This window comes from Hoplias malabaricus, chromosome Y (genome assembly GCF_029633855.1).
Source record: "Hoplias malabaricus isolate fHopMal1 chromosome Y, fHopMal1.hap1, whole genome shotgun sequence".
Classification (NCBI taxonomy): domain Eukaryota; kingdom Metazoa; phylum Chordata; class Actinopteri; order Characiformes; family Erythrinidae; genus Hoplias; species Hoplias malabaricus.
The window spans coordinates 20,167,581-20,193,719 of record NC_089820.1 but is presented as its reverse complement, the minus strand read 5'-3'; the positions used below and the strand labels follow the sequence as shown (position 1 = coordinate 20,193,719).

The 26,139-nt window shown below is 38.5% G+C and overlaps 1 protein-coding gene across 7 annotated transcripts in view; it reads right to left on the bottom strand.

Moving 5' to 3' along the window:
* LOC136678192 (EGF-like repeat and discoidin I-like domain-containing protein 3) overlaps nucleotides 1–26,139 on the bottom strand; it is a 251,499-nt gene that overhangs the window by 178,192 nt on the left and 47,168 nt on the right. For 2 of the 7 annotated variants that reach the window (XM_066656133.1, XM_066656136.1), the window contains one exon: nucleotides 9,095–9,136. The exons of 1 other annotated variant lie outside the window; for it this stretch is intronic. In XM_066656133.1, coding sequence (XP_066512230.1) covers nucleotides 9,095–9,136 — 42 coding nt within the window. The remainder of the gene's footprint in view (nucleotides 1–9,094; nucleotides 9,137–26,139) is intronic. 4 more of the 7 variants (XM_066656134.1, XM_066656138.1, XM_066656137.1 and 1 more) reach the window with 3 other exon arrangements.

Genomic DNA, 26,139 nt, shown 5'->3' with positions numbered 1-26,139 from the left:
TTCTTTTTAATACAATTAATATGATACTGCACCCTGGGGCTTGAACCCACACTTGAAGCAAACTCTGAACTATGTGATAAATTTATGAGGCTTTTTATTTCCAAAACAGACAGTTTTGGGATGTGCTGTCTTCAGTTGGTCCAAGTGTATTATCTATAATACACAGCAGTCTTACTAATGATGTCATGCCTTCTTGTTTTAAACATGCAGTTGTTCAGCCTCTTTTTAAAAAAATCTGGCCTAGATCCATCAGACCTTAATAATTTTAGACCAATCTCTAAGCTACCTTTCTTGTCAAAAGTCTTGGAGAAGGTTGTCTTTCATCAGCTTTCTTCTTTTTAAACAAACCTAATATCCTAGACACTTTTCAGTCAGGTTTTAGAGCACACCACAGAACTGAGTCTGCTCTTCTTAAATTATTTAAATGACATACTTTTAGCCGTTGATTCAGAAAAGTGTGTTGTTTTAATTCTCCTGAACGTGCCTTTTGACAAAGTTGACCACACCATCCTGTTAGATCAGCTGTTGTGCAGTGTTGGCATCCTGGATATTGCATTGAAATTATTTGCCTCCTACTTGCAAAATTGAACTTTTTCTGTTAAGCATCTATCACTTGTGGTGTACCTGAGGGCTTTATCTTGGGACCTATCCTCTTTTTTAGTGCATGCTCTCTCTTGGGTCAATTTTTCAAAAATATAATATTTCATATCATTGTTGTATGGATGACACACGGCTTTATCTACCTCTGAAACTAAGAGAAAATTATTCTCTAAAACTCATGTTGGATTGCTTGAGGGACGTAGAGTGCTGGATGTCTAAGAACTTTCTCAAACACAACCAAAACAACACAGATGTGATCATGTTTGGAAATCCCGGCTTGAGTGGAACCATGGCCAATGAACTGGGGCATCTGTTATCTAATGTACACAGCCAAGTATAAAGTACAACTCTGACATATAGCTAAATTTATATAATATATTTCGGATCTTCTTTGTCTTTGATCTACCCCATGTGCCCTACGTTCCTCTAACCAATTGCTTTTAGTCACACCTCATCCTCGGTTGAGGTTCAAAAGAGATTGGGCCTTTGCTGTAGCTGCCCCAACACTTTGGAACAGTCTCCCACTCTTCATAAAGCAATCCCAAAACACCCCAAGATTACAAACTTCTTTACTGACTCAGACCAGAGCAAGCAAACTACAGGTGTGAAAACACCCTTCGTGAATGGTGATCTCTGCCATCTCCAAAGTTCTGTTCTGTAGAAACACTTCTCATTCCTGCTTACAAAACAGGCCCACATGATATTTAACTAGGCTTTTGATCCAACAGTGACAGTTGTTAAGATCTCAGGTGTAAATTATAATCAGTGCCCCTTTAAAACTGAAAAAAATTAAATGTTTTAACAAAGTTTACATAACAGCATCACAACAGCCTGGAGCATAAAGCCTGTGATTAAGCTCAGCCGAGAAGTTTCCGCCATAAGGGCAGCACCTGTTCCTCTCCCATGCTGCGGTTCCAGTCAAAAGCACACCTGGAGCACACTGCTAAGTGGATGGTACAACATTATGCATGGCTAAGTGCAAAAAATGCCAGCACAAGGCAGAGAAGCACTGCTTTTAGCAAGTCACCAGCCAAGAGGGAGGCTCTGCTGCAGGGCTGTGAACCTCAGGGCTGAGGTAATGGCATACTAATGTCCAGTCCAGTTGCCTGCTCCATCGCTCATCATCCCACAGTATGTATTAAAAAAAAAAAAAAAGAAAGAAAGAAACTATGTCATTAATGCATTCGGGCCCTCCACTGCAACTAATAAGGACCCAGTAGGCTAAAACGAAGCCTCTCCAAAGGCTTATTACACATACATCTCAAATTCATTATTAAACAAAGCACGGAAAGAGAGAAAAGAGTGCAGTACAGTAATTAAAAGGGAAAACTCCCCTTTCAGATTTGATGAGGCAAGAGTAAGAAGATCCATTGGAAATGAATGCAGTTTTCAGAGGCTGATGATTTCAGAAGGTGTCAGTTTTCGTTTCACTAATGAAGTGTCCAGAGTGCACTGGGAGGTCAAAGTTTTGTAAATTATACTATATTTAAAAGCAAGCAATTTCCAATATGGTGCTTTCAGATGCAAAGTGCTGCCAATACACAAATCAAGGCCAAAGCTATGATGAGCAACAAATCACAAACCAGTCCACAAACAGCAAAATTACTTCCCATTCCAAAAAAAAAAAAAAAAAACCACACTGTCAGGATTCAAGGAGAGTGTTGTTATTAGGTACATTTACTCATGCACAGAGTAAAATCTAATCACCCAATCATTCATACATTTTATTTAACTGCTCAGGTTACCATGGCTCTAAAGCCTCCGAGCCTGCATTCACTGGGTGCAAAGCAAAAACACATTCTGGACAGAATGCCAGTCCATCTTCAGGCAACACATACACACCCAATCAATCACACACTCACAACTGTGGACAGTTTTACACTGCCAATTGAACTGCCAATATGATCTTGGATTGCGAGAGGAAACCAGTGCACCCAGAAGATTCTCCCCAGACACAAATACATGGGGAGAACACACAAACTTTTCATAATCATAATCTGAGATCATTATCAAACATATGATCCTTGGGTTATTAATACATGTAAGGCTTTCATGCTTCAAATTGTATTTATTTTACTTTTTATTCACATTAATGTGCCTTTTTAGACACTGGTCCCTATGTGTTTATTTCATTGTGCTTGTTGTGGATCTGCTTTGTGATGGGCTCCCACAACAGTTTGGAGCTTTAATGTTGTATTTTACAGCAAAAGTATCTACAAAATAGAAGACTAGAGCTGTACTGTTTGGTTCCTCTGCTGATAGATGCTGGATGTTCCTAGTTCTACTGGAGTTTTGTAAATTAATCAGCACTTAAATACTTTTTGAGCTGTTTCTACTCAAGAAAAAAAAAAAAGACTTTTACTCGAGCCATTTTTGCAAACCATGGGATTAATTATGATCCCCAGAGCTCAGAGGAATTTTTCACACTCTAATAAATTACAACAACAGCTTATTCAATGACAGTAGAGAATGTGTGATATCTCTTCATTTAAAAGTCATATATATTACAGGGACATAATGAGAATGTATCAATACTTGAGTATACACTGAAAACAAACAGTTTGCCAACAACCAACATGGCCACACACACACTCAAAGATAAGACAGAGAAAATTCAGGGGAAGTGTACAGTCATTATCACAACAATTTCTTTAAACAAACTCAAGAGGCTTCCAACCTGGACACAGGCCTGAGCACTGTTTATACTGGCAGCTGAGCATGACAATGAAAACACATCAAAAAATACTGATCACATATCAACTTATTACAATTAAACTTAACCATTTGCCGTTGGAAGAGCTTCTGTGAAAATTCCCTTATCGCATAAATCAGGGACATTCAAAGTCAAAGAGCAGGAATGATACAGACCGAGGAATGTTCATTTCTAGCAACATTGACAGAATGAACAATACTATGATGATAAGAATTCGTTTTCATTGTATTCGCATAGCTGGAATGTTAGTGCAGATACATGTAGAGGTCTGAGCTTGTGCATTATTATATTTGTCAAATGCACATGCCATAACTTCTAAGCAGTAATTTGTATTTCACAGTTACCACATCACATCCTGTGGTGCTCCAAAGCCTGTACATTACATTAAATGTACACTTTTATACTGAAAGTCATTAGTCATTTGGTCATTGTGTAGTCAAAATGCAGATATTGCTTTATATATTCTTTAGCACATGTATGTTATTCGATGCCATTAAGTTATATTAAAGCATGGCTAAAGCTTTTATACTATTATACCTGCTACTCAAATTATAGTCTACTACAGCTAAAGCCACTTTGGACCTCCATAGGACCATCACAATGCATGTGTTACTGGAGTGTTGGAAGGGTATCAGTGCTATTTGCTGTGTTATGCTGGTACAAGTGGATTGGACACAGCAGTCCTGGGGATGTTTTAAAATACATCAGTGTCATTACTGGATTAAAAAAAGCCCGCCAATCCAAAATATCCAGCCAACAGTATCCTGTGGACAGCATCCTGTGACCACTGATGGACTAGAAGATGACCAACACAAACTGTGCTTCAGAAACAGATGTATCTTATTATACATCTACAGGAAGGTATGTCTAATAGAGCTAGTTATATTAAAACAGAATGCAAAAAAAATAGTGATATTCATTATTCATGCAGGAAACCTTGGGATCAAATCAGAACTCCTCAGCACAACAGATGAATTACTGTTTACAATAATAGCTTTCCTAATATAATGACAACGCTTACACAACAGTGATGTGGGACAACCTTAAACTCTTTACATATAAGACACATATTACTGGGACATAATGACAATGTATCAAACATGGAACAGTAGCTCATTTACACTCAGTTCAAATATTAAGGAAAATCACAAATCTAATGAGAAGAGAAAAGCTCTCTTTAAACACTAATCTTTCCAAAGCAGAGGAACCTGCAGTGGGAGAACCACCCTGACATTCAGTTTGAAGTTTGTGTGTGTGTGTGTTTTGTTCAGGCATTCTCAGCTCACACTCCTGTGTGTTTCTTCTCCCAACACTTTGATTTCCTAATTTAGAATTCAACACAGTTCATAGTGATTGAGTTGTTTGTTTCATGATAAACTTTTGACTCCCTACTTGTCATGAAACCACACCAAATAGTTTGAATTTTTCACAGCTCCCAGACACAACATTAACTAATAAAGAAAACAAGCACAAATTTAAAAAGCTCTGCTAAACACTGCACAGACTACTGCATAACCATGAACCTGAGGAAGCCAGTAGAAATTCAAATACTTGTGAAAAAGGCTCTAATTAGAAACTCAGTTGAGGTCACTGTCCTGAGTTTTGGGTTTAACATGGAATATGCAAAGAATAATCCAAAACAAAAGCAGATTATCGTGGACTTAATGCTGGAACCAATCAGAAGTATAACATACTGCATTTCAAAGGTCATCTTCTCGACCATGACAGCTACACACAGCAGCTGGTCAGTCCCAAATTCTCATGCTAATGGAAAAGAATGTGCAAATCCAACTGTCAGGATCTAGCATTATATTCTATAAAGACACATTAAACATTTTGATTCTCATATAATTCTCATATATAAAAATATGTATCAATATTAGTACAGATTTAAAAGAGCCTTGTTTATATAGCCACTTTAATAAGTAAAATAAATAAATAAGTAAATACATACATACATATATATAAAAAGCTTAAATAATAGTGAGAGACTGTTAAATGGAGGAAACACAAAGGTTCACCACAGTGAACATGGAGTCCATTTAAAGGGAATTTCTGGTATGTGCATAAAATTGTACAAAATTGTTATACAATTTTTATCAGATGAGATGACATTTAGTTCTGAAGGGTCTCCCATAAAAAAATTTAAAAAAATAAAAATAAAATAAAATAGTCACACAGCTCCAAGATCCTGGAGGTTGTGGGTACAACACGCATTGATTGCTGATGTAACGGTCTGAAAACTGATGGAGAAAAACACATGCCCTGTAGCCCATTGCAGTTGTTTTGCAGTTTAGTACTGAGTTTGGATTAAAAGAGAGGAAGAAAGCGGTAAACAGCCAAAATTCTCAGAAAATTCTTCATTTGACTTTGTGCTCATCGGTATATGGATTTATCCTCTAAATATGTGTGTTTTGAGCCTCAATTTGCTGAAAAATCTGAAGTGTTTGTTAGCACCAGCTGTGTAGAACTGTGTAGTCTTATTTAGCTTGATTTTGAAATTTTCTGTTCCTTCAGCACTAGTCACTGAAATTTGCTCTCTCTCAGAAACAGTGTTTATCGTCAACACGTGTCAGTGTGCACTGTCGGGCTGTGTTTGGCTAAATTCACTCGACTTTGTGCTCACAGGCAATGCAGCCAGACAGAGCACCACCTGCCTATGGAATTACCGTATACTACGATAAGATTTTCGGTAAGAAGTTATGAAAAATGTAGGTACAGCCCATCCCTACTCCGGACCCACCATGACCCTGAACAGGATAGGCAGTTACAGACAATGAATGAATGCTTGTGCTTGTGCTTTCTCTGCTCAGGCACAGTTTGTCTCATTCACTATCTCCACCCCATTTACCACTGCTCAGTTTCTGATCAACTACTATTTATATCATAGGCCACTTTCAGTTTGAAGTGTTATATAAATAACTTTGATTAAAAGCAGGAAATCTACAGCACACACACAAAAAAATAATCTGGAATACTCTGAATGAAACTGAACACAGAGTAAAAGGAATAGAGGGTCTACCAGAGAAGTCTACCAGAAAATATCCATCCAGAAACTGAAATTTGATGGGATAGAAAATAGTAAACAAACTGTGCATCAACAGATGGGTGACTGTAAAAATGATACATTTCATGGTGTGAGTGTAAATGTTATTCACAGATCCATCTCTCACCATGCCCAGTGCCAAGGACTGACTAGACAGGCATACAGCCTCTCTGCATTGTACTTTGAAGCAGTGGAACTGGAACGAAAGAGCTGTGATACATTTTGGATGATCTGAAAAGTTTTGTGTGACTCCGATCTGCACACTTACCAACAGTAACTGATTTCAGTAAAGATCTAATGATGGAATGCCATCAAGCGATCACAGAAAGTCTTGAGTTCTTAGAGGAAAAGGGTTGTTAATGCAGCAAAAGGAACAAAATTACTGATATCATTGATTTCAGAAAAAACCTTGGATGATGTCATCTCAAATGATGGGCCATACAGTGGCATCTGAATGTCTGTAACATATAATATTCACCATAGTAATTTGTGCATGCTCATGACTGAGCCACATGCCTCCAGTCCACTCTCGGCAGTATTTTTGAAAGAAGAAGCAAAGGGCATTTCTTGTGTGGGTGTCCATGAATTTAAATTGAATGTGCAGGAATGTGTAAGGAACATTAAAGTGTATTAGACTGACTGCAATATAAGAGGAATACATGTATCTATCTAAGGAAATGGCTTTCCTGCAGAGACTCTTCTCTTTTAAACCCAATGATATACACAAAGAAAGCTGCCCATTTTCAAATCACACACTCACAATATCTCATTCAGAGTCATTATAAAATCCATTCATGCTAAACTGTGAACACATTACAGTAGTATATGTGGAGGGCAAAAATAGCAATGAGTTAGCTTTTAGCATTGTCCGATTGTGGGCTGTAGCATTAGAGAGCTTTTATGCTAATCTGCCGTGATGATCTTTCCCCGCTGCGCTCTGTATGCTAATGCTAAGTGCATCAAGCCTCATCATCAGCTCCTTGGGGAGGCCGCAGGGAGATTGTGCTCGAAGCTGAATGGAACCAATTGGAGACGTACTGCAGGACACTCAATCAGTTACGAGTAGCACAGAGAGAGTTAGCAGAGATTACGCGAGAAGATCGGCGCTCAAGGCATAATTGAAAAGCCCGTTTTGATGATTGCTTATAGTGGTAACAACAGGTTTTAGCTAGGGGTATTACTACTGTTATTGACAAGATGTGCACTTGGCTGCCTTTTAGCTCATATTTCTTTTGCTAGGAATACATGAAAAATGTTTTCTTTTCATGCGACACAATGCTAGTATTTTTTGATGTTTCTCGAAAAGCAATCCACCACTGCCTTTCTGCCACATCTGGTAGCAATGTCAGGGGTCCAAGCATCAAACCAGAGCCATATATTTTACAGCAAAACCCTTAAGAACGGTGAATGTGATAAAAACAAGAACAGATTGAAGTGTGTTAGTCCCTGTGACCGAGGCAAGTCTTTAACCCACAGGGGTTGAGAGAGAGAGAGAGAGAGAGAGAGAGAGAGAGAGAGAGAGAGAGAGAGAGAGAGAGAGAGAGGAAAGCTACATTTAACTGAAAGTCTGGAAGACGATAAAACACTGGAGCATGAAGGGAAGGGAAGAGGAGTGTGAGTAATCTTCAAAGCTGCTGTGCTTTGAGAGATCAGTGGTGCTGACCAGGCATAATGAGCGGATCAATGAGGGAGCAGCTCAGGAGCCAGAGGGGAGGAGAGGAGGAGGAGAAACACTTGCAAACCCCTCATTTTAGAGGAAGTCCAGGAGACGTGCGTGTGTGTGTTTTGTGTGTGGAAGCACTTCAAGCGCTCAAGTCTTCAATCTCTAAGTATGACAATTATTTCATTCCATCACATGGAAGCCTTTACAGAAATGCTTAAAATACCCTGCAGAAACTGCTTTCATTTAGGAAAAAGGAAGTAGCCCAAATCAAATCGACAGAATTTCTTCCTCAAGCCAGACACACAGCATATTTTGCCCAATGTTCTCCACAATAAAGTCACTTCTAGTTTCACCGACATGCTAGGTCTAGCACATGCTTGCCCTGAGACATGTAAAGAGAGAGCTATAACATCTGTTTTCATGGTTGTTCTCACAGCACCACTAGAATGTTTAGCACTTAATTCCCAATTCTCTTATCTTAGCAAACAGAATTCCGTGTTGGGTAGGAAAATTCTGAGATATGCGGAAAAAGCATGTGTGTCATGAACTTACGAACGCCCAATCGTGAATAATGATTTGACAGTTCTGTTGTTTTACTGGAGAAAATTTGGAGCAAAACTAACATAAATCTGAAGAAACAAAAACTCAGACAGACACAGAAAATGTCTTCCTTTGGGTATTTCAGAGGAATTTGAGTTTGAGTAAACTTCAGTTTTAATCGATTACAAAAAAGGAAAAAAAATTGTAAGACTTTAGTTTGGTATTAGGGTAAAATGTACATACTAAAAAAAGACCATTCCCATTATATAAATGAATGAAAGAACAAAGCAGTTTTAAGTGAGCTAAAGTAACTTACCATATTGTCAGTCAGTGAATACCCAGTGAAGTTTGAAAACACAAAGAAAACTAAGCAGACATATCTGGAAATAGAGGTGAAAATAACATGCAGGAAGGGAGCATCTCACAATAAAATGATGGAACAAATGGAAGATGGAAGATGGAAGAGCACAAAGAAGAAGAAAAAAGCCAACATCTTATGAGCGAAATTAGGAGAACAGAAAATGATGCAGACCTAGAAATACCCCACCTGAAGCCGAGTCTTCACCATCTGCTGCTGTGAAAGGGCAGAGAAGGAGAAAGAAAGGCAAGAGAGAGGAAGTCAGATACCATAGTTTGTTTTTAAAACATTTATTCAAGCTCATTCATTTATCAATTCATTCTATCAAGTTCAGTGGCTTATCAAACTACCTAATATTCAAAATGATTTCTTTGTTTCCCTTCAGAAGACATAATTACCCCACGATAATCCCAGAAGACGGAAATTGAAATGGAGCGATAAAAACCAAACAAATCCAAACCACCATATATACAGATGATTAAAAGTTCATCCATCCCTGAACTTGAACTATCCCATCCTAAAAGCTTGTGGTCCTTGGAATCCTTGTGATTCCTCCTGCCAAGAGTTAATGCAGTGCCTAAACTACGTCCACCCAACGCTCACCCCATGTCTGGCCTGCATTAATCATTCTGCGCTTAGGCATAGATTACCCGCTTCAGCGTGCATGAGTTTGATTGTTAATCACTGCCAAGAGCCAGAAAGACAAGGGTAACCCCAGCACATCTTCCACCATTACCGTCACCTTACATCAGTTCAATCACACACTGGAGCATAGCAGATTCCAACTCCTTTTTCCTTCCTGTTTTTATCCTTGTGTTTTTTTGTATTGAAAGAAGCTTTTCTCCGGACATCATGGGGTCAGGATGAAGGGTCAAATCATGACCATTTACTGAATGCAAAGCTTTTACTTGACCATGCTGAGGGATGCCTGTGATCTACATGTCTGTAAAGTGATGGGATAAGAAATGAGGTCAAGGTATTAGCCTTTGTGAGATTCAGAGACCCTAGCTTATGACGTAAATATGTAAATCCCCTTTATGAGAGGAAGAATGGCCATTGTTCTGAAACATCAAACACATAGGTATTCTTTGTAAATATATTGACTGTAAGCCATCTGGTGCTGCAAAATATTTCCTCCACCCTGGATGGACAAGTAGCAACACAGGAAAACCACAGACCAGATATGTTTATGTTCTCAGTGACCCTGTGGTCAAAACCTGGTTATAATACTGTCCAGCTTTTTTTTGGCATGACCTGTGTCTACAAGTTGCTATGGGGACATATGAATCAGTTCCATATTATTTATTTGTTCTGCATGTATAAAGCACCACAAACAGTTTTGTATCAATTTTTCTAGCATCACGTATAATTTTATCAAAATAAGGACGTTGATCCCAATTAGCAAAAATGTAGCCAATTATTGTTTTTAATATATTACCCTTCTGGCTCACTCCACCAGCCCAGGTAGAAAGTAAAAAATTGAGGAAGGAAATTTTGTTTTTTGATGGGTAAAATCATACAGGTGATGCTATAAAATTAACTTTTAACGATTTATGTGTGTTATACAATTAGAAAACAAATATAATGCATGGGAGGCATGGTGGTGCAGCAGGTCACACAGCTCCAGGGACCTGGAGGTTGTGGGTTCAAGTCCTGCTCCAGGTCCTGTCCAGATGTGAGGAGTTTGGTGTGAGCTCCTGTCTTACACTGAGTGATTCCGGTAGGCTCCGGACCCACCGCGACCATGAATTGGAAAAGCGGTTATCGATAATGAATGAATCAATATAATGTGGGGTTTACTCTCTGGAATGCACTTTCAATATTTTTTTTTTATTTACCCTTCTGTAACTTGCCCCTAAATAGTGGCCAGTAAAAGTATGTGAGTATAATGTATCGGCCAAGTAAAATGTATGTATCGGTCCTGCTGAAAGAGCAGAGTGGGGCTGAAAAAAAGGGGCCTTGATAAATGGACTACATTCATAAATGTAAACTTAAATCATCTACTTTTGCATATGGACAGCTGCTCATCCACAATTTCTAACACAATCAAAGGAGTGTACACAGGTGTAACTGGTATAACGGTTAAGTGAAGGTAGGTCAAAGTATCTAACAAACTGGCTGCTCAGTGCATTTCCACCAATAATTACTAACGAAGACCAAGCTAATTCCCATTCCCTTTGGTGTGTGGCGATGACACAGTTCAGTGGCAGAGGCAACACTATTGAAAAACAGCTTCAAATGCTTAAAAAGTCCACAAATTAGAAGAGCTAACTGAGAGAGATTGAGCGCAAAGCAGCAAGTGGCGAAGAGGCCTCCAGTGATCTCTGGGCTAACGGAGCAGCCAAATCCCTCTGTAATCACTAGACAGATGCAGGGGACGCATGCCAATGTCTACTGCCACACAACATCCAGAGGGCACTGTTCCTTCAGCCAGGGAAAACGAACACACACACACTCACACAATCAGGTCACTCTCACATTGGCTTGTTGTTTTTTCAAGGATCAAATTGGCATCTATCCTTTATATAGGGTTAATGATTTAGATACATATGTACGCACCCAGAGACTGAAAGTAATTTCTGAGCTGGAAAAACCACCACCATGTTTTTCTACTTTGAAACACACACACACACACACGCACACACACGCACACACACACACACACACACACACACACACACACACATAATAATAAGCCTTGAGATTCCAACACTGCCCATTATAAAATTTAGCTAGCAAAGTCCATTTTATCACTGTTCTTTCCCTATTTGTTTTATTTGTCTTGCCTCACTTCTTTCCCTGTTGACACACAAGCACTAAGAGCCTGGTCCGCATGCTCCAGGCCAACTTTGTCTGGCTCTACTCTCTGCCGGTTTCCAGAAGCTTCCCCTAGGCTCGCATTATCAGCAGTGTAAGATCTCCTTAAAACCAGGGATTCGGGCCAGGGAAGTTAAATGTGGAAAACAAGGTTACAGACTTGGGTACATATGACCTAGGCATTGAGTTCATTATTTTATGGTTTGTCAGAACATTTTAGGTTCTCTATGTTCCAGTTTTACCAAAATTCTGTTACAAATCAAATATATTAAAATGATATGAAGTGAAGTGATTTAATTTAAAAGCTGATTCGGATTCCTTCACAGCCAGTTTTGGCAGAATTTTTTTTCCGAAGTATGCAGTCAAATTTTATTTTGGCTCTTAACCCCAACCATGTGATTTGCAAGAAAATCGAGGAAGGTCTGACTGCAGAGCCACAGTTTTTCAGGGCACAAACACTGAATTCAGACTGATTCAGATGCAGACAGAGACTGTGTTTGCTGATTTTTGTCACCATGCATATTATTATTAGGTATAGGATACTGTTGCCAACATATCAGCAATGTCACATATGCTAAAGTTCACAGGCCACATTAGCTAAAGTTTGTGTAATGTTTACCATGTGTATGTATATGTTCAAATCAACGTTGATGTTATTTTAAACATCAATTCCTATGCCTTAATTATGGTAATGATATCACAACCACATTCAAATTTAGCATGCATGCTTTAAAAAATTGTGTTATATACTCTTCCTGCAAATCAGTCAAAATAAGAGCAAATTATGTGTTTTAAATTTATTTAATCTTATGGACCAATATGACCAGTTGATATCACAGATGGCTGATTCCAGTTATACCCCTTTAATCAATATCTGTAGATTAGTCTGTGTTCATTGTCCAAACATTCGTACACACCCCTCATCATTATTTTTTAGAGTCCATGTCTGGGAGACTTAGTATTCAAATAGTGACAGTAATGGCATTTGCTAATTCCATTAAAACTGAAATTAATTCTATTAAATTGCATACTATTCTGTAGAGAGAGAAGATTTTAACTTACATTTGTCAAAACTATTTGTACCTAGCAGTAGCTGTGATATATTAATTGTAGTACAGTGGAACTGCATTCTGTGGAGTGATGGAGCACACTCTAATACATTTAAGATGTGTTGGAGTGGGTTTTATGATTCAGACGTAATCATCCAGTGTCAGCACCAGGCCTCATTTCTGAGGTTGTCACTACAGCAAAGGTGGAGAAACTGTCCATAAACCTAAACTTCAGTTATAAATATCCCTTACTTCAGAGTAAAACAGCACTCATGAGAATCAAAGCAGTGCAGTTCACTTTCTGCAAAATGGATGTGCAACAAAGCTACAGTATATGAGTGTAATAAGGTTCAGAGAGGATTTCATACACAACAGTCCAGTAATCCTCTCACAAAGTAAAAATTAAAAAACAAGATGCTTCAACCATGCAAACCAACAGATTGTCTCTGGGGTGTTGCGAGGCTAGTCCCAACAATGTGCCAACTGTATGCCAACGTCATGCCAACGTTGCGCCACTGTCAGCATGGTGCTACAGTGTGCTCTGGCTCAGCAGATGTTGGATGCTCTCCTGCATCTGGGTGGAGGATTAGCACAATCTTTCTCTCAAGCAGCTTACACACTAGCTGAAGCAGTCCATGACACAATGGGGTCTGCAACATACGCTCACTAAACTGATTATGCTACGCATGGACATGCTCGGGTATAGCGGCAACATTCAACTAGTGATGCAACTGAATGGCTATCAGGAGAGTTTCATCTGACATATGTAAATGAAAGTGGATATTAATACTACTGATACTTTGTTAGTCCATAAGACCCAGAGTGTCAGAAAATGGATATCACAACTGGGACACAGTTATATAAAAATAGCAGCAATGCTTATGTATGGAGATTCTGCTAGCCTAGGACTAATTATTTTATTTTGGATAGTTTAAATAATAAATACAACAAACACATACTATACATTCCAATGTATTTAGACATCCTTTCTGATTATTGAATTCAGCTTCTTCAAGATGAACCCATTGCTGATGCAGGAAGTCAGTTACATAATCTCCCTAAAACACCTACATATTAATGGGAACTTCTGAAGCAGCCAGACATGCATCTGCCGCAGACAGGTATAAACCACCTGAGCATTAGACTGCAGAACAGCAAAACTGCAATGTCTGGAGGTACTGTAGTCTCAAAAGACACTGACCAGTAGAAAGGGAAACATGGACAGGGACACAGAAGGTGTTTTATGTACGGTATGCTGAAAATTTCAGCAGCATATATGTCACATTAAAATTCATGTTTTGTTTTTATTTTTATTTTGGGTGTAAAATGTGTAAAAAAAAAACTTTTGAATTCAAACAGATTTAAACAAAGACAATAGTTTTTAAAAAATACAAGACAACAGTAAAATATTTAAAAAGTGAATGTAGTAATTATTTTAAGATTAATGTCATGATATTTCAAACTTATTTATAACAATTACTGGACTCCAGAATCCTACATTAAAAACATAATTATCCCGCCGGCTGACAAACCATGTTTTTTTGGACTGCAGTGGGGTTCTTTGATAACAATCTGGTTCCAGTAACAGGGAAACTGTGCATTCCCTCTATATTACAGGCTTTTCTATATTTTGTAATGTTTATAACACTTTCTTTTGACCTGTTAGATGAGTTTCTGTTATTAAACCTCAGTAAATAATGTGTAATTCAGCTTTAGAGTACAGTTCTTTTGGAGATTTAACACATGTGCCTTTCAGTGAGATGTTTCCTTGCACCACACACGTGTTCCACACTAAAACACAATGTAGATGTGCAAATGGAATAAGATGCCATTGGGTGGTACCTAGTGACTTTACATTCTCAAAATATTATGACTTAAAATACAAGATTTTGAGAATAATTTTCTAACTACTGTCACTATACCACCATCAAAAATGTATATTGTTGCTGTCCAATTTTAAAACAGGTCTCTCCCAAAACTTTACAAGAGAAGGTGAATGAACCTTTTCAACCATAAATGAAAGTCAATGTAAAATGATTTTATTCCAAGTAATCCTTGGGGCATTTCTATTGGTCCATTCTTCATGAAATGTACACACATTTGAAAGACAGAAGACGCAAGCCAGTGCTGCTCAAAAAAACACGTTCATATGTGGATTTGATACTCAATAGTGTCCATAAGTGTGAGGGTGTGTTGCCCTATGAGGACTGGCACCCCTCCAGGGTGTGTTCCTGCCTTGCACCTAATAATTCTGGGTAGGCTCCGGACCCCCGTGACCCTGAATTTGATAAGTGGTTACAGACAATGCATTTGATTTAAAAATCTTATTGTAACACATTTTTTAGCAGTTGGGCTTCCAATAATCCTGAAAAGCAGGGGTTGCTGCATCACCCTCAGCACCCTATTTCCCGCATCCCTGCTTATGGAATAGCATTACATAGCTCAAGGTTAACATGCCCATTGCCAAGAGTCAACCAAAGAGGTTCAGTATGAACCAGAGTACTGAGGTCCCACAACACTACCTCAGTAATGTGGCTGACAGCGATCAAACAGTGTACCAACACATTTACAGCTTTCCCAGAACAGTGGAGCCTGTCACTGCCTCAAAGTAAACTGTACAAAGCGATTTGAAGGATTTTTGGAGGTGAACTGCTAAGAATTGCTTCTCAGATGAGAATGATATTAAATTAACATATTCTTAAATAAGCAAATAAACATGAATTTGCAATGCATCTGTATTTGTGGTTTGTAGAATTATTTTGTTTCGCAAAGGCAAGTCTATGGACTTTCTAACAGAAACAGTTTGCTAATTTTAGCTGTTAGTAGTTTGCAAGACTTATCCACAAAAGCTGGCAAAACCATATTCCATAGCTAACACTGTGGCAATCAGAGCTTTCCCAACACCAACAACACTTCTCTAAAGAGCAGCAATATGTTAGCCATGTTTTTGGCTGATAAACCCACGGCTGGTCCCCTGGCAGCTGTGGTTCTGTTTCCTCCTTTCCTGACAGGGGCTGGAAGCCAGAGAAAAAACAAGTGTAACAAGTGTTTAGGTTGAACAGCGAAACTGTTTACTCTTTAATTTAAAAATCCAAATATATCATTGATAACAGACACAGTCCAAAGCACATCGACAAGGCATGAAATGCAATCAAGTGGCTGCTTAGAGACTTTCCTTATAATTACATGTGCTCCAGATCAGAACCACAGAATTATGTTACAATCGTGTCAGAAATCTCTGTTATGCTATGTTGTATGGGCAAAATATTTGTGGATACCTGCCCCATTAAATTTCTTCTGAATTTATGGTTATTCTTGGGAGTGTAACTTATACATGTACTCTTCATGGAAGGCTTTACTCTTAAAATCAGAAAATTGTTGTGAGCATTTGACTGTATTCAGGTACACACACAATTAAGGTCATGAACCATTGTCAGATATTAATTATCAGAAACAAGGCTCCAACTCCAGTGGGTTGCAGCTGACAGCACTGTGTATAGTACAGTGATATTTAAACTGTTTTATCATTTCTTTCAAGACGTTTGACCCTCATTTAGCTGTTGAAGAAATACAAGCATGTATCCCTTACACATTTATCTACCTCATGTTTTTTTAACCTTCATCCGAGTCAGTGTGTGTACCATAATATTCTGAATTGCCTACATAGTGAACATCACAGATAAGTAAAAATTATATTTGGCATACAATACATTATGTAAGTGCAGACACTGTTATTTTATTAACTACACTTTGACCTATGGAGTGTGCGGGGAGACATTTGTATTCATCTTCAGCTTTGCTGCGGCATGGAAACATCAGTTACTGATAACACACATTTAAACTTTAAGACAAATCAGAGAGATACATTTAACAAACAGTCAGGATAAAATATCCTTCAGGAATGATAAACTCTCAGAGTTCAGGGCGAGTGTGGGAAATAATGAGGCAAAAGAATATGTGGCTTTTGTCTGTATTCTCTTACACTCTTAAACAACACACAAGTGAAATAACATGGTTACTGAAGCTTGTATATTTTCAGTGTGTGAATAACTCCGGTTTTCCATTAGATCCTATGATGAAAATGCTAGGTACTCCTAATCATCCCATTCTATTGCTAGTGTTTTTTAATGGAAGCCTTAGGGTTCATCAGAATCAGAATATATATCAGAATGCATACACACACACACACACACACACAAATGTTCATGTCATATGACAAGAGGTTCAGATGAAAATACAGTTGTTGCTCTACAAACTCTGTTTTAAAATGCTGCCACCTTGCGTAAGGTAATTAACCTAACACAAAGTGAGTGCTAATTGAAGCAGAAATCTCACATTAAGGCAATGGGTTTAGAATGCAGCTGAAGCCTCACTAACCCACCCACTCCTTTTTCACTGAGCAATGAAAACGTTCCTCCAAATTCTGCAATATTTGTGCCATTGAAGGGATAAACCAATTTTATGGCTGTATGAATTCCAAGCACTCGGAATAATAATTCTTTTCTAAATAGAGCTTTCTTTGTCTCATCCAAGTAATAGGCAAATTCTGTGGAAGTCATGCACACACACACACACACACACAAACACAGATTCACTTCTCACAAGCATAAACAATTGAGACAGGCGCACACTGACTGTACTCTAAACCCCCACCCAGTAAGCCAGTAATGCAAATTCGCTCCACACTGTGAAAGCTCTCTGCCAGCATATCTATACTGTGAGTGGTGTTTTTATGATGTGTTTACTGTTCTCGTCTGGCCTTCCACACACTGGGCTCTCTCCGTTTCCCCACATGTTCCTGCTGTGGTCAGTCTCCACAGAACTATTGGCTTTTCGCATGCAGCGCTGTGCACCTCCTACACAGCATCGCCTGAAAACAAAAGGCATCTCTAAGTTCAACCAAACGTATCCTGGATTTTCTTTTAGGCGTTTTGAGCTTGGTGTTTTTTCAGATGCTTTACCCTAAGAGGTTATACAGTTTAAGCCGACACCTGCTCATTATATATTTATTCTGAAATTACTGGTGTTAAATTGTAGCTTGTCCCTCTCCACTGTAGCACCAGTCGCTACAATTCTGAGAAGGCTTATATAACACTTTGGCTCATTTCTCAGGGGATTTGATGGCCTTCGGCAACACGAGTATTAGGCAAGACAGGTACAGAGGTTTTATAACAAGTTTTGGATCTCAAACACCACACCAGATCATCCCAAAGGTACTGGATGTTGCTGTACTCCAGAGAACGCAGTTCCACTGATCCACAGCCAAATGCTGAGAGTTTTAAAGCCCTGCAGTCCACACTTGACATAGGGCATGAAGACCTTAAGCTCATAGACATCTGCTTTCGTTCCATGATTTTCTAAGGAATTATACAAGCCGAATATGAACAACAGAACATCTGTGTCAACAGTGGGAGCCTCCTGAAGTAGCCTTCCATGACTGAGGTACCCTTGAGCAAGACACCAAACCCATAATTGCTCCCTGGGGGTGGTGTTATACTGCCATTTAATAGGTTAAAGTTGGGTGGTGAAAGATTGCCAGGTATAACTGAGGAAGCAGAAAACCATTGCACTTTCACCTGTTCTTTAAGTGTATCTGGCACCATAAATGTAGCTTGGCTAATGATGTTTACCCCATGTGTTTTGCCTCTTCTGCAGTAATGGGAGTGTCTGTGGCTGTGAGATTTATGGCATGAAAATGAACCCATCAGATTACTTAAAATTCTTTCACCTCACTGCTATAATCTGTCTCTCTCCTGTGCCAGCTTTTCATTTCGTAGGGAAATTAATCAAATATACTGCCAAGCAAATGTCAGATGTTCAACATATGATCTGCACCCAGCTCCAACCACAACACGCGTTATTGTCATGCTGCTGTGCTCCCTTTGTGAACCTCATCTGAGAAAACAAGAGCCAGACAAAAGTTGACAAACAAATGATATTAGCTTGGAGACTTTTAAATATTCAGCATCAACTTGATCCGTCAGAAATGTCCAGCAATTTGCTCGCAAGTAATAAAAATGTATATTTAAATTGTGCTAACAGTTATTTGTATGCTATTTTGTAATCAATAATTTGTTATAAATCACTACTCATTCATTCATTCAGTCATTCATTGTCTTTAACCACTTGTCTAGTTCAGGGTCGTTGTGGATCTGGAGTCTACCTGGAATCAATGGGTGCAAAGCACTAACACTCCTTGGAGGTCATGTCAGTCCTTCACAAGGCAATCACTACTAATATGTAATTATATTATATTTTATATTCATCACCCATGACACACTTCTGATGCAGTTTATTTCCCAGAGCTTCAGGAATAAACCTTAAAACACAGTAAATGTGTGCTTACATTATTAATATAATATAATATAATATAATATAATATAATATAATATAATATAATATAATATAATAATCATATGCCCTGTGAAGGACTGGTACCCCCTCCCCTTCCCGCAATGATTCCAGGTAGGCTCTGGACCCACCGCGACCCTGAACTGGATAAGCGCTTACAGATAATGAATGAATGAATGAATAATAATCATGTAATAGAAAATATGAAGGTAACATAATATAAAAATTAAATCACACAATACCACTGTTTACAACAATATTGTGATTGTGTGTGGGTTTCTCACAAGGTCAGCAAGATATAAGTTCTCTTTAATATGGTCAGTAACTATGGACATCCTAACGGACCCATTTATAAATGGCTAGAAATCCATTTGATGTTTCATTCTCAAAAGATTTCAGTAGGAAACTTTGAGGAGTGGTATAGGTCAACTACTCATATCAAGTGACTCTGCAGGATCAACTCGTAATCCTTGTCAAAACCAAAATGGCAGTTTTATACACAAACAAGAATATGATGCTAATGGAAAGTATTGTTATTTTCATTCCAGGTTTTGAGGGGAATCTTTTCATGTCACAGAAGGTATAAGTAATAGTGAATCAAAACATGGACCATTGGTGTACAACATCATATCGGTCATATTTCTCCTCTTTGTGCCTAACACCATCACTAAACAGTGGTAATGTGTGCTCTCAGAGGATCTGTTGCTTTTAGATACAAGGCATCACAACTGCTATATTTAGCCATGCAATCTCAGTGTGGTATTTTGTCCACAGGCCAAGCAAACAAGGCATATCCCATGTAGACATCATGGCTACATTTTATTGGCTTACACGCCCATATATTTTTCCAATTGACTTTTTGGCTCTTGACAATGAGGCCATTTTTTTCCCCTTCAAAGATGCATGTGGTAGTTATTTACACAGGAAAATGACCGAGTGATGATGACATATTACTATCGAGCGACCCACTCTCGCATTGATAATACCAGCCACTGGGTGATAAGGCTAAGCCCCGGGACAGATTGGCTTAATCTGAGTGACAACCCGCAGGACGTATTATCCAAATATAATGTAAGGAGCGCAGCAGGCAGGAGGGCTGATAGTACTCCCCAGGTGTGTGGAGGAGATAGAGGCATGACACACAGGGAGAGTTAGGGGCTGTGCAGACTTATGGGAACTGGAGTGAATCATCAAAGCTGGAGTTGGGACTGGCAGAGTGACCACATACACTTCAGCTCAGAAGATGCATGGTGCTATGAACACCCCAAGTCAACACATACACACACACACACACACACACAGTGAAGGGTTTGTGACATTTTCCACATATTGTGAATGAACAGTACCAGTCAAAATTTTTTTTTATCATTTTTTATGTTGTAAATGAATAGGGAAGGCATTAAAACTATGAAGTTTTATTCCATATATGGAATTATATAGTAAACAAAAATGTGTAAACAAACCAGAATATGTTTAATACTTTAGATTCTTTAAAGTAGCCCCCTTTTGCTTTGATGACAGCTTGCATTCAGTACACACTGTATGAATCATGGAACTGGTCTTTTGTCACATATGTATGCTGCAACAAATGCAAAAATGACATCCACAAAATCTTCTGGCTCACAACACTAAAAATAATCTGTAGAAATAAATATATAAACATATAAAAATATAAATATATATTCATGAATGAAAAAACAACTCTGATTAGACCCCGATGATATCACCAACAACATAGGCACCTGCTAAAAAATGGGAGCCCTGGGGCTCGGTCCAAGTCAGCAGCAGTGGACTTCTTAACACTCGCAGTAAGCTAATTAACAGAGGACAGCAAAGTGCACTGCCACTTGACAACAGATTTGCATCCTAACTCTCCATGGCACTTAGCTGAGGAAATGCATCACAGTTTATTCCTAATTAAGGAATATGTGCCTCAGCTGTAGCGTACACTGTCCTAGCAATGTTATATTATAATAATAATAATAACATTAATAATATTAAAAGCATTATTTTGTAACATAAAAAAATCAACCACAGGTCAATGTGTCTTATGATTAATGATATACATCATTAATGAAACATGAAATTAAGGTAATCCCAGGGTTATCAAAGTTTATTAAAGAAATTTCTGATATGTGTGACCTTCTTTGATCACTTTTGTCTTCATCTTGCTGATGATAATGATTCAGAAGATATTCATAGACAATAGCTGCAGTTTCAAGGGGTATTTAGCCTTCCCCCCTTCGTCCCACCACTTTTTCTCAGTCAAATTTGAGACACTTCTACCCCTAAGGAAAGTCCCGGACACCTTGGCACTTGTTGGCAATTGTGTGTCTCACACACTAAGTGTGATACTAAGTTGGTATCTTGTTATATAAACTGAAAACTCCAGCTGCCTTTTAACCCATATTTTAATATGATTAATAGATCAAAAAAATTGAATCACATTACATCTCATTTTTTGTTTTCTGTCCTGTAAAGTTATTGAGAAACACAGTCCCCTCAGCATCAGTATAATGAACACTGCCATTATTAAGTGAATAATCATGCTTTAAATTAACACAAGGTAAAGGTGTAAAAATCACTGATCATTCTAAAGCTGATCAATGGTGGCAGTGACGGCACATACAGTAATAAAGCTTCTTCAGCAGATCGAGACAAGGTCATAAGCAATCTGTGTAATGGATCTAATCTCCATTTAGCCTACTGACAGACAGACTGACAGCTCTGTCACATCCCACACAACACCCGCCTCAGGGAGTGACACAGCTGCTTTCACTTTGGCTATTGTTCCTGCATAGAGCACAGGGTAAACAGGTTTGTTCAATCTGGGGAAGTTTACGATTTCTCTTACTAACACTGTTCTCACTGTTTAAAGCACCCTTACTTTTATTCACTTCCTAAAAGCAAGCAGATCGTGTTTTAATATTTATTGGTCTATCTATGCTTTTGGATTTTGGAGAAACTTTATAGAACACTGGCACAAATTCCATTCAATCAAATGATAAATGATGGTGCACCAGTGAGTGTCACAGTCACACAGCTCCATGGACCTGGAGTTTGTGGGTTCAAGTCCCACTCTGGGTGACTGTGAGGAGTTTGGTGTGTTCTCTCTGTGTCTGTGTGGGTTTCCTCTGGGTGCTCCGATTTCCTCCCACGGTCCAACAGCACATGTTGGTTGGTGGATTGGCGACTCAAAGGTGTCTGTAGGTGTGATTGTGTGTGTGTTGCCCTGTGAAGGCGCCCCCTCCAGGGTGTATTCCCGCATTGTGCCCAATGATTCCAGGTAGGCTCTGGACCCACTGCGACCCTGAACTGGATAAGCACTTACAGATAATGAATAAAAACACTTACATGTAGGTCATTGTGACCATTGGTAATGTTAGAGGGCTATGAATCCTCCCAGCATTGGGCTGTTGAAAAGCATTCCCTGGAGTGTAAGGGCCCCACCCAATACTCTTTTGGAGTGAACTGAAGGAATGTTTTTGATCCAGGCATCAGCACCTAAGCATTCAACATCAGCAGCTGACTTCATTAAAATATATTTGCAATCAAATCATCCCAGAAATGTTCCAATTCCAAAACCTATTACGGCAGTAAAGAGTGGATAAAGGTCCAAAGAATGCCTTTGATTTGAGAAGAAACACTGAATGAGCAGGTGTCTAAAACCCCCTGCCAGATTTAACACTGTGGTCTATTTGCTCTTGAGCTTTAAGCTAATTCATTTGCCACATTTCCTTTAAACTAAGCCAAAATATGTCACACTAATAAACACAAACGTTGGCTTTTCAAAAGAAAACCTGCAAGCGGAAAATGAGTGAGAAATATTGCATTCATTTTCAATGCTCTGAAGTTTGCCAGTAACCACAAAATACAGGGCTGAAGTGAAGAAAAAGAAAAAAAACATCCCCATCCCTAGATCCTCAAATCAAACCACTCCATATACATTTGGAACATTATCATTTCATAAATCTTTTCCAATCCAACCGCGGGTAGTCTTGAGACATGAGGTGCATGCTTGGGGCTACAGCATGGTTAAGACTGGCTCCCAGCTGGATGCCACGTGTGCTGACCATCTTCAATTGTGGAATCCATCATTACAACACAATGCTATTCCTACAGACCATAATGTGTGTTGCAAGACACAATGAAACAACCTGCAACATTTCTGAAGGTCAGGAGGAGTTGCAAAGCTCAGTAGCTGTCCTTGTGCGACTTTGCGTTTAAGATGCTGACCTTTACTGAAGTGTGTGAATAAATACAGTACTTCACTCCACCTCTGGATCTAGAATTTCACAGAACCAAATAAGTGTTTACAACTGGGTATGGTGCAAACTTTTCAGAGGACTAAACTTATTCTACGGCTTGTTAGATGCTGGCCTACTTGTACACCATCTTGAGGTTTGGTTTCTAGTTATGGATTTAGCATGTTCAGCATTCTCTGATGATACTTGACAAAGGAATCTGTAGCAATGGCTCTTCAAAGGCAGTGTGGTCTTTTGAGCCCGTCACTAATGATTACATATGTGAGTTATACGTCCAAATAGTTTGAGACACTCCCACTAAATAGTGAGATCAGCTACTTCCTGGCACACCCAGATGTTCAATTGTGTACACATTACAAAAAGCATCAACACCACAGCAGCTATCACATAAGCCTAAGGATACCACGTACAATGCCTAGGACTGGCTAATGAAGGTGCTCCTTTCAATCATATCATCACAGGAATGTTCTAACATCATTCCCTTAAGCCTTCTCCAATGAGGAAAAGTCCCTTTCCTTCAGCAAATGACAGCAAACTGCATGTTAATATTTTTAATTTATAAAAAGACACAGTGGGTTATGCAGGTTTACATAAATGTCTATCCTGGTATCCATTTAAAAATGTAAACAGTCCACTGAAGGACAATACCCATTAAACACTGTCATTTGTACAATGAGACTATCATATTTCGCAGTTATTGCACATTCACTAAGTGGGCTCTCACCCAGTTTCATTAAATACACTTAAAGCCTTTGTTATGTAATATAATTATTTTGTGGATATGAACAATATAAAAGCCACATTGGAAGTATGTACGTGCAAACTTGAATATTGAATATGAATATGAATGTGCCAATTATATAAGCTCCTATGAAACTACACCATATTTTATAAATAAGTTCATAAAACCCAACTGTAGATAAAGAGAGAGAAAAATGCTCATTCATATTTATATTTTAACTTAATTTTTTTTCTTGTTTATATAGTTCATACAACAGAATCCCAATACTACTGTTATGTATTTTATTTTATTTATTTTTTGGTTTATTTCACACTTGATTTTGCAAAGTAAACATTCATCCCCATGCAAAAAAAAAACAAAAAAAAAACTCTATTTAAATTACTTACAGCACTACTACAAAATGTTCTGGAATGTCATGTACAGGGCTTTTAATATGAAATGCTCCAAAGACCAGCTCTTAGTGCTTCTAGCATCTCTTTCTTGGTCTCTGGCTGTCGAGGCAGGGCAGAGGAGGAGGGAGTCGTGAGCTCCTGCAGCTGCTGAAAAAAAATATCCTAGTGGAAACAATGAACTCACAGCAACACCCTGAATTGAAGGTCAGTCAGTGGCAGTGTAAATAATGTATAATGATCAGAAATGTGTTAAAAGTCATGATCATTATTGAAACATTTTCTCTCACAATATATAATCAATATTGAATTACTGTCTTCTATGGTTAGTTTTAAGATTAGAGATGGGTTTAGGGATTCACACTTAGAACACATTTCAGTTCTAAGCCCCGCCCACTACACTGGGTTGCCAGACATGCATATAAAATTAATGCTAAATTTACAAATCCTGGGAATGCTCTTTTAGTAAAATATGAACATTTACACCTTGAAAGCAGTCTGGGAAAAATTTGCTTTGAAGGTTGTTCTTCTTGTAGGAGATATTTTTGCTCTTCTCCCAGGTTCAGCACAGGCCTATATCCAACTGAAGCTCATCCAGGGCTAAAGGCCCTCTTAGAAAATCCATTCTCTACCTTGTTGTACATGGCTTGCCAAAAAATATTTAAAAGGCATTTAATTATCCCTCCATCTGGCAAATAGCTTTGCTTATCCAGGTTTAAGCAACATCACGATGCCAGCTCAATCGACCAAGGAGATAGCTGGCACAATGAAGGTGAAGCAGGTGCACAGAGGAATTTGGAGACAGGGACATAAACTCAAATTTCATCTAAATAAATCAATACTTTTTTTTCATGAACTTGAAACTGAAATCCACAAATCACAAAGACAAACAGATACAATTAGGCTTTTTTTTTTTTTTTTAAAGCAAACTGCTGTTAGGTACAAGGTTGTGGTGGATAACAACCCACTCTGAGAAGGGGAACAAGGACACCAGGGCCAAAAAAATATTATGGTAGAGATATTTTAATGTCACTGAAAGTTCATTGTAAACGTACCGTAAAAAAGTTCAGCAGTGGTTCAAAAGTCCAGTTGTGTTCCCTAAAGATACATTACATCCTCTGCTCCAGAAAGAGAGGTGACTCTTTGCAATATTTCTTTATAATATAGTCCAGGTAAAGACATTCATCTGTTTAACTGACCAATCAGCCAGCCAAGAGAAGGTGGAAAACTAAAGCTGCCCATTCCTCAGCGTCATAGCCCTAAGTCACCTTCCACACTCTCAGAATAGAATAGTCCTAGAAGGTTCAGATCATCCTTCTTGGAAATCATATACAAGTGCTTTCAATAAACCTCGGCCTAAGGACGTTTTCTCAATGTCTGCATAGTTTATTGAATTTTTTTGAAATATTAATGTTTTTTTTTAGATATAATATCCAAATGTTTTATATCAGAATGTTCAGAACACTCTCAGCTCTCTATGAACGAGGCTTGTGTGACCTAGAGCACTGCGTGAAAATATAATCTTGCCCTGAACCTGAACAATTGAAATCCAATTTTAGAAATCCTTCATATCCCTTGTGAAACACAACTTTACTCATGTGACTGA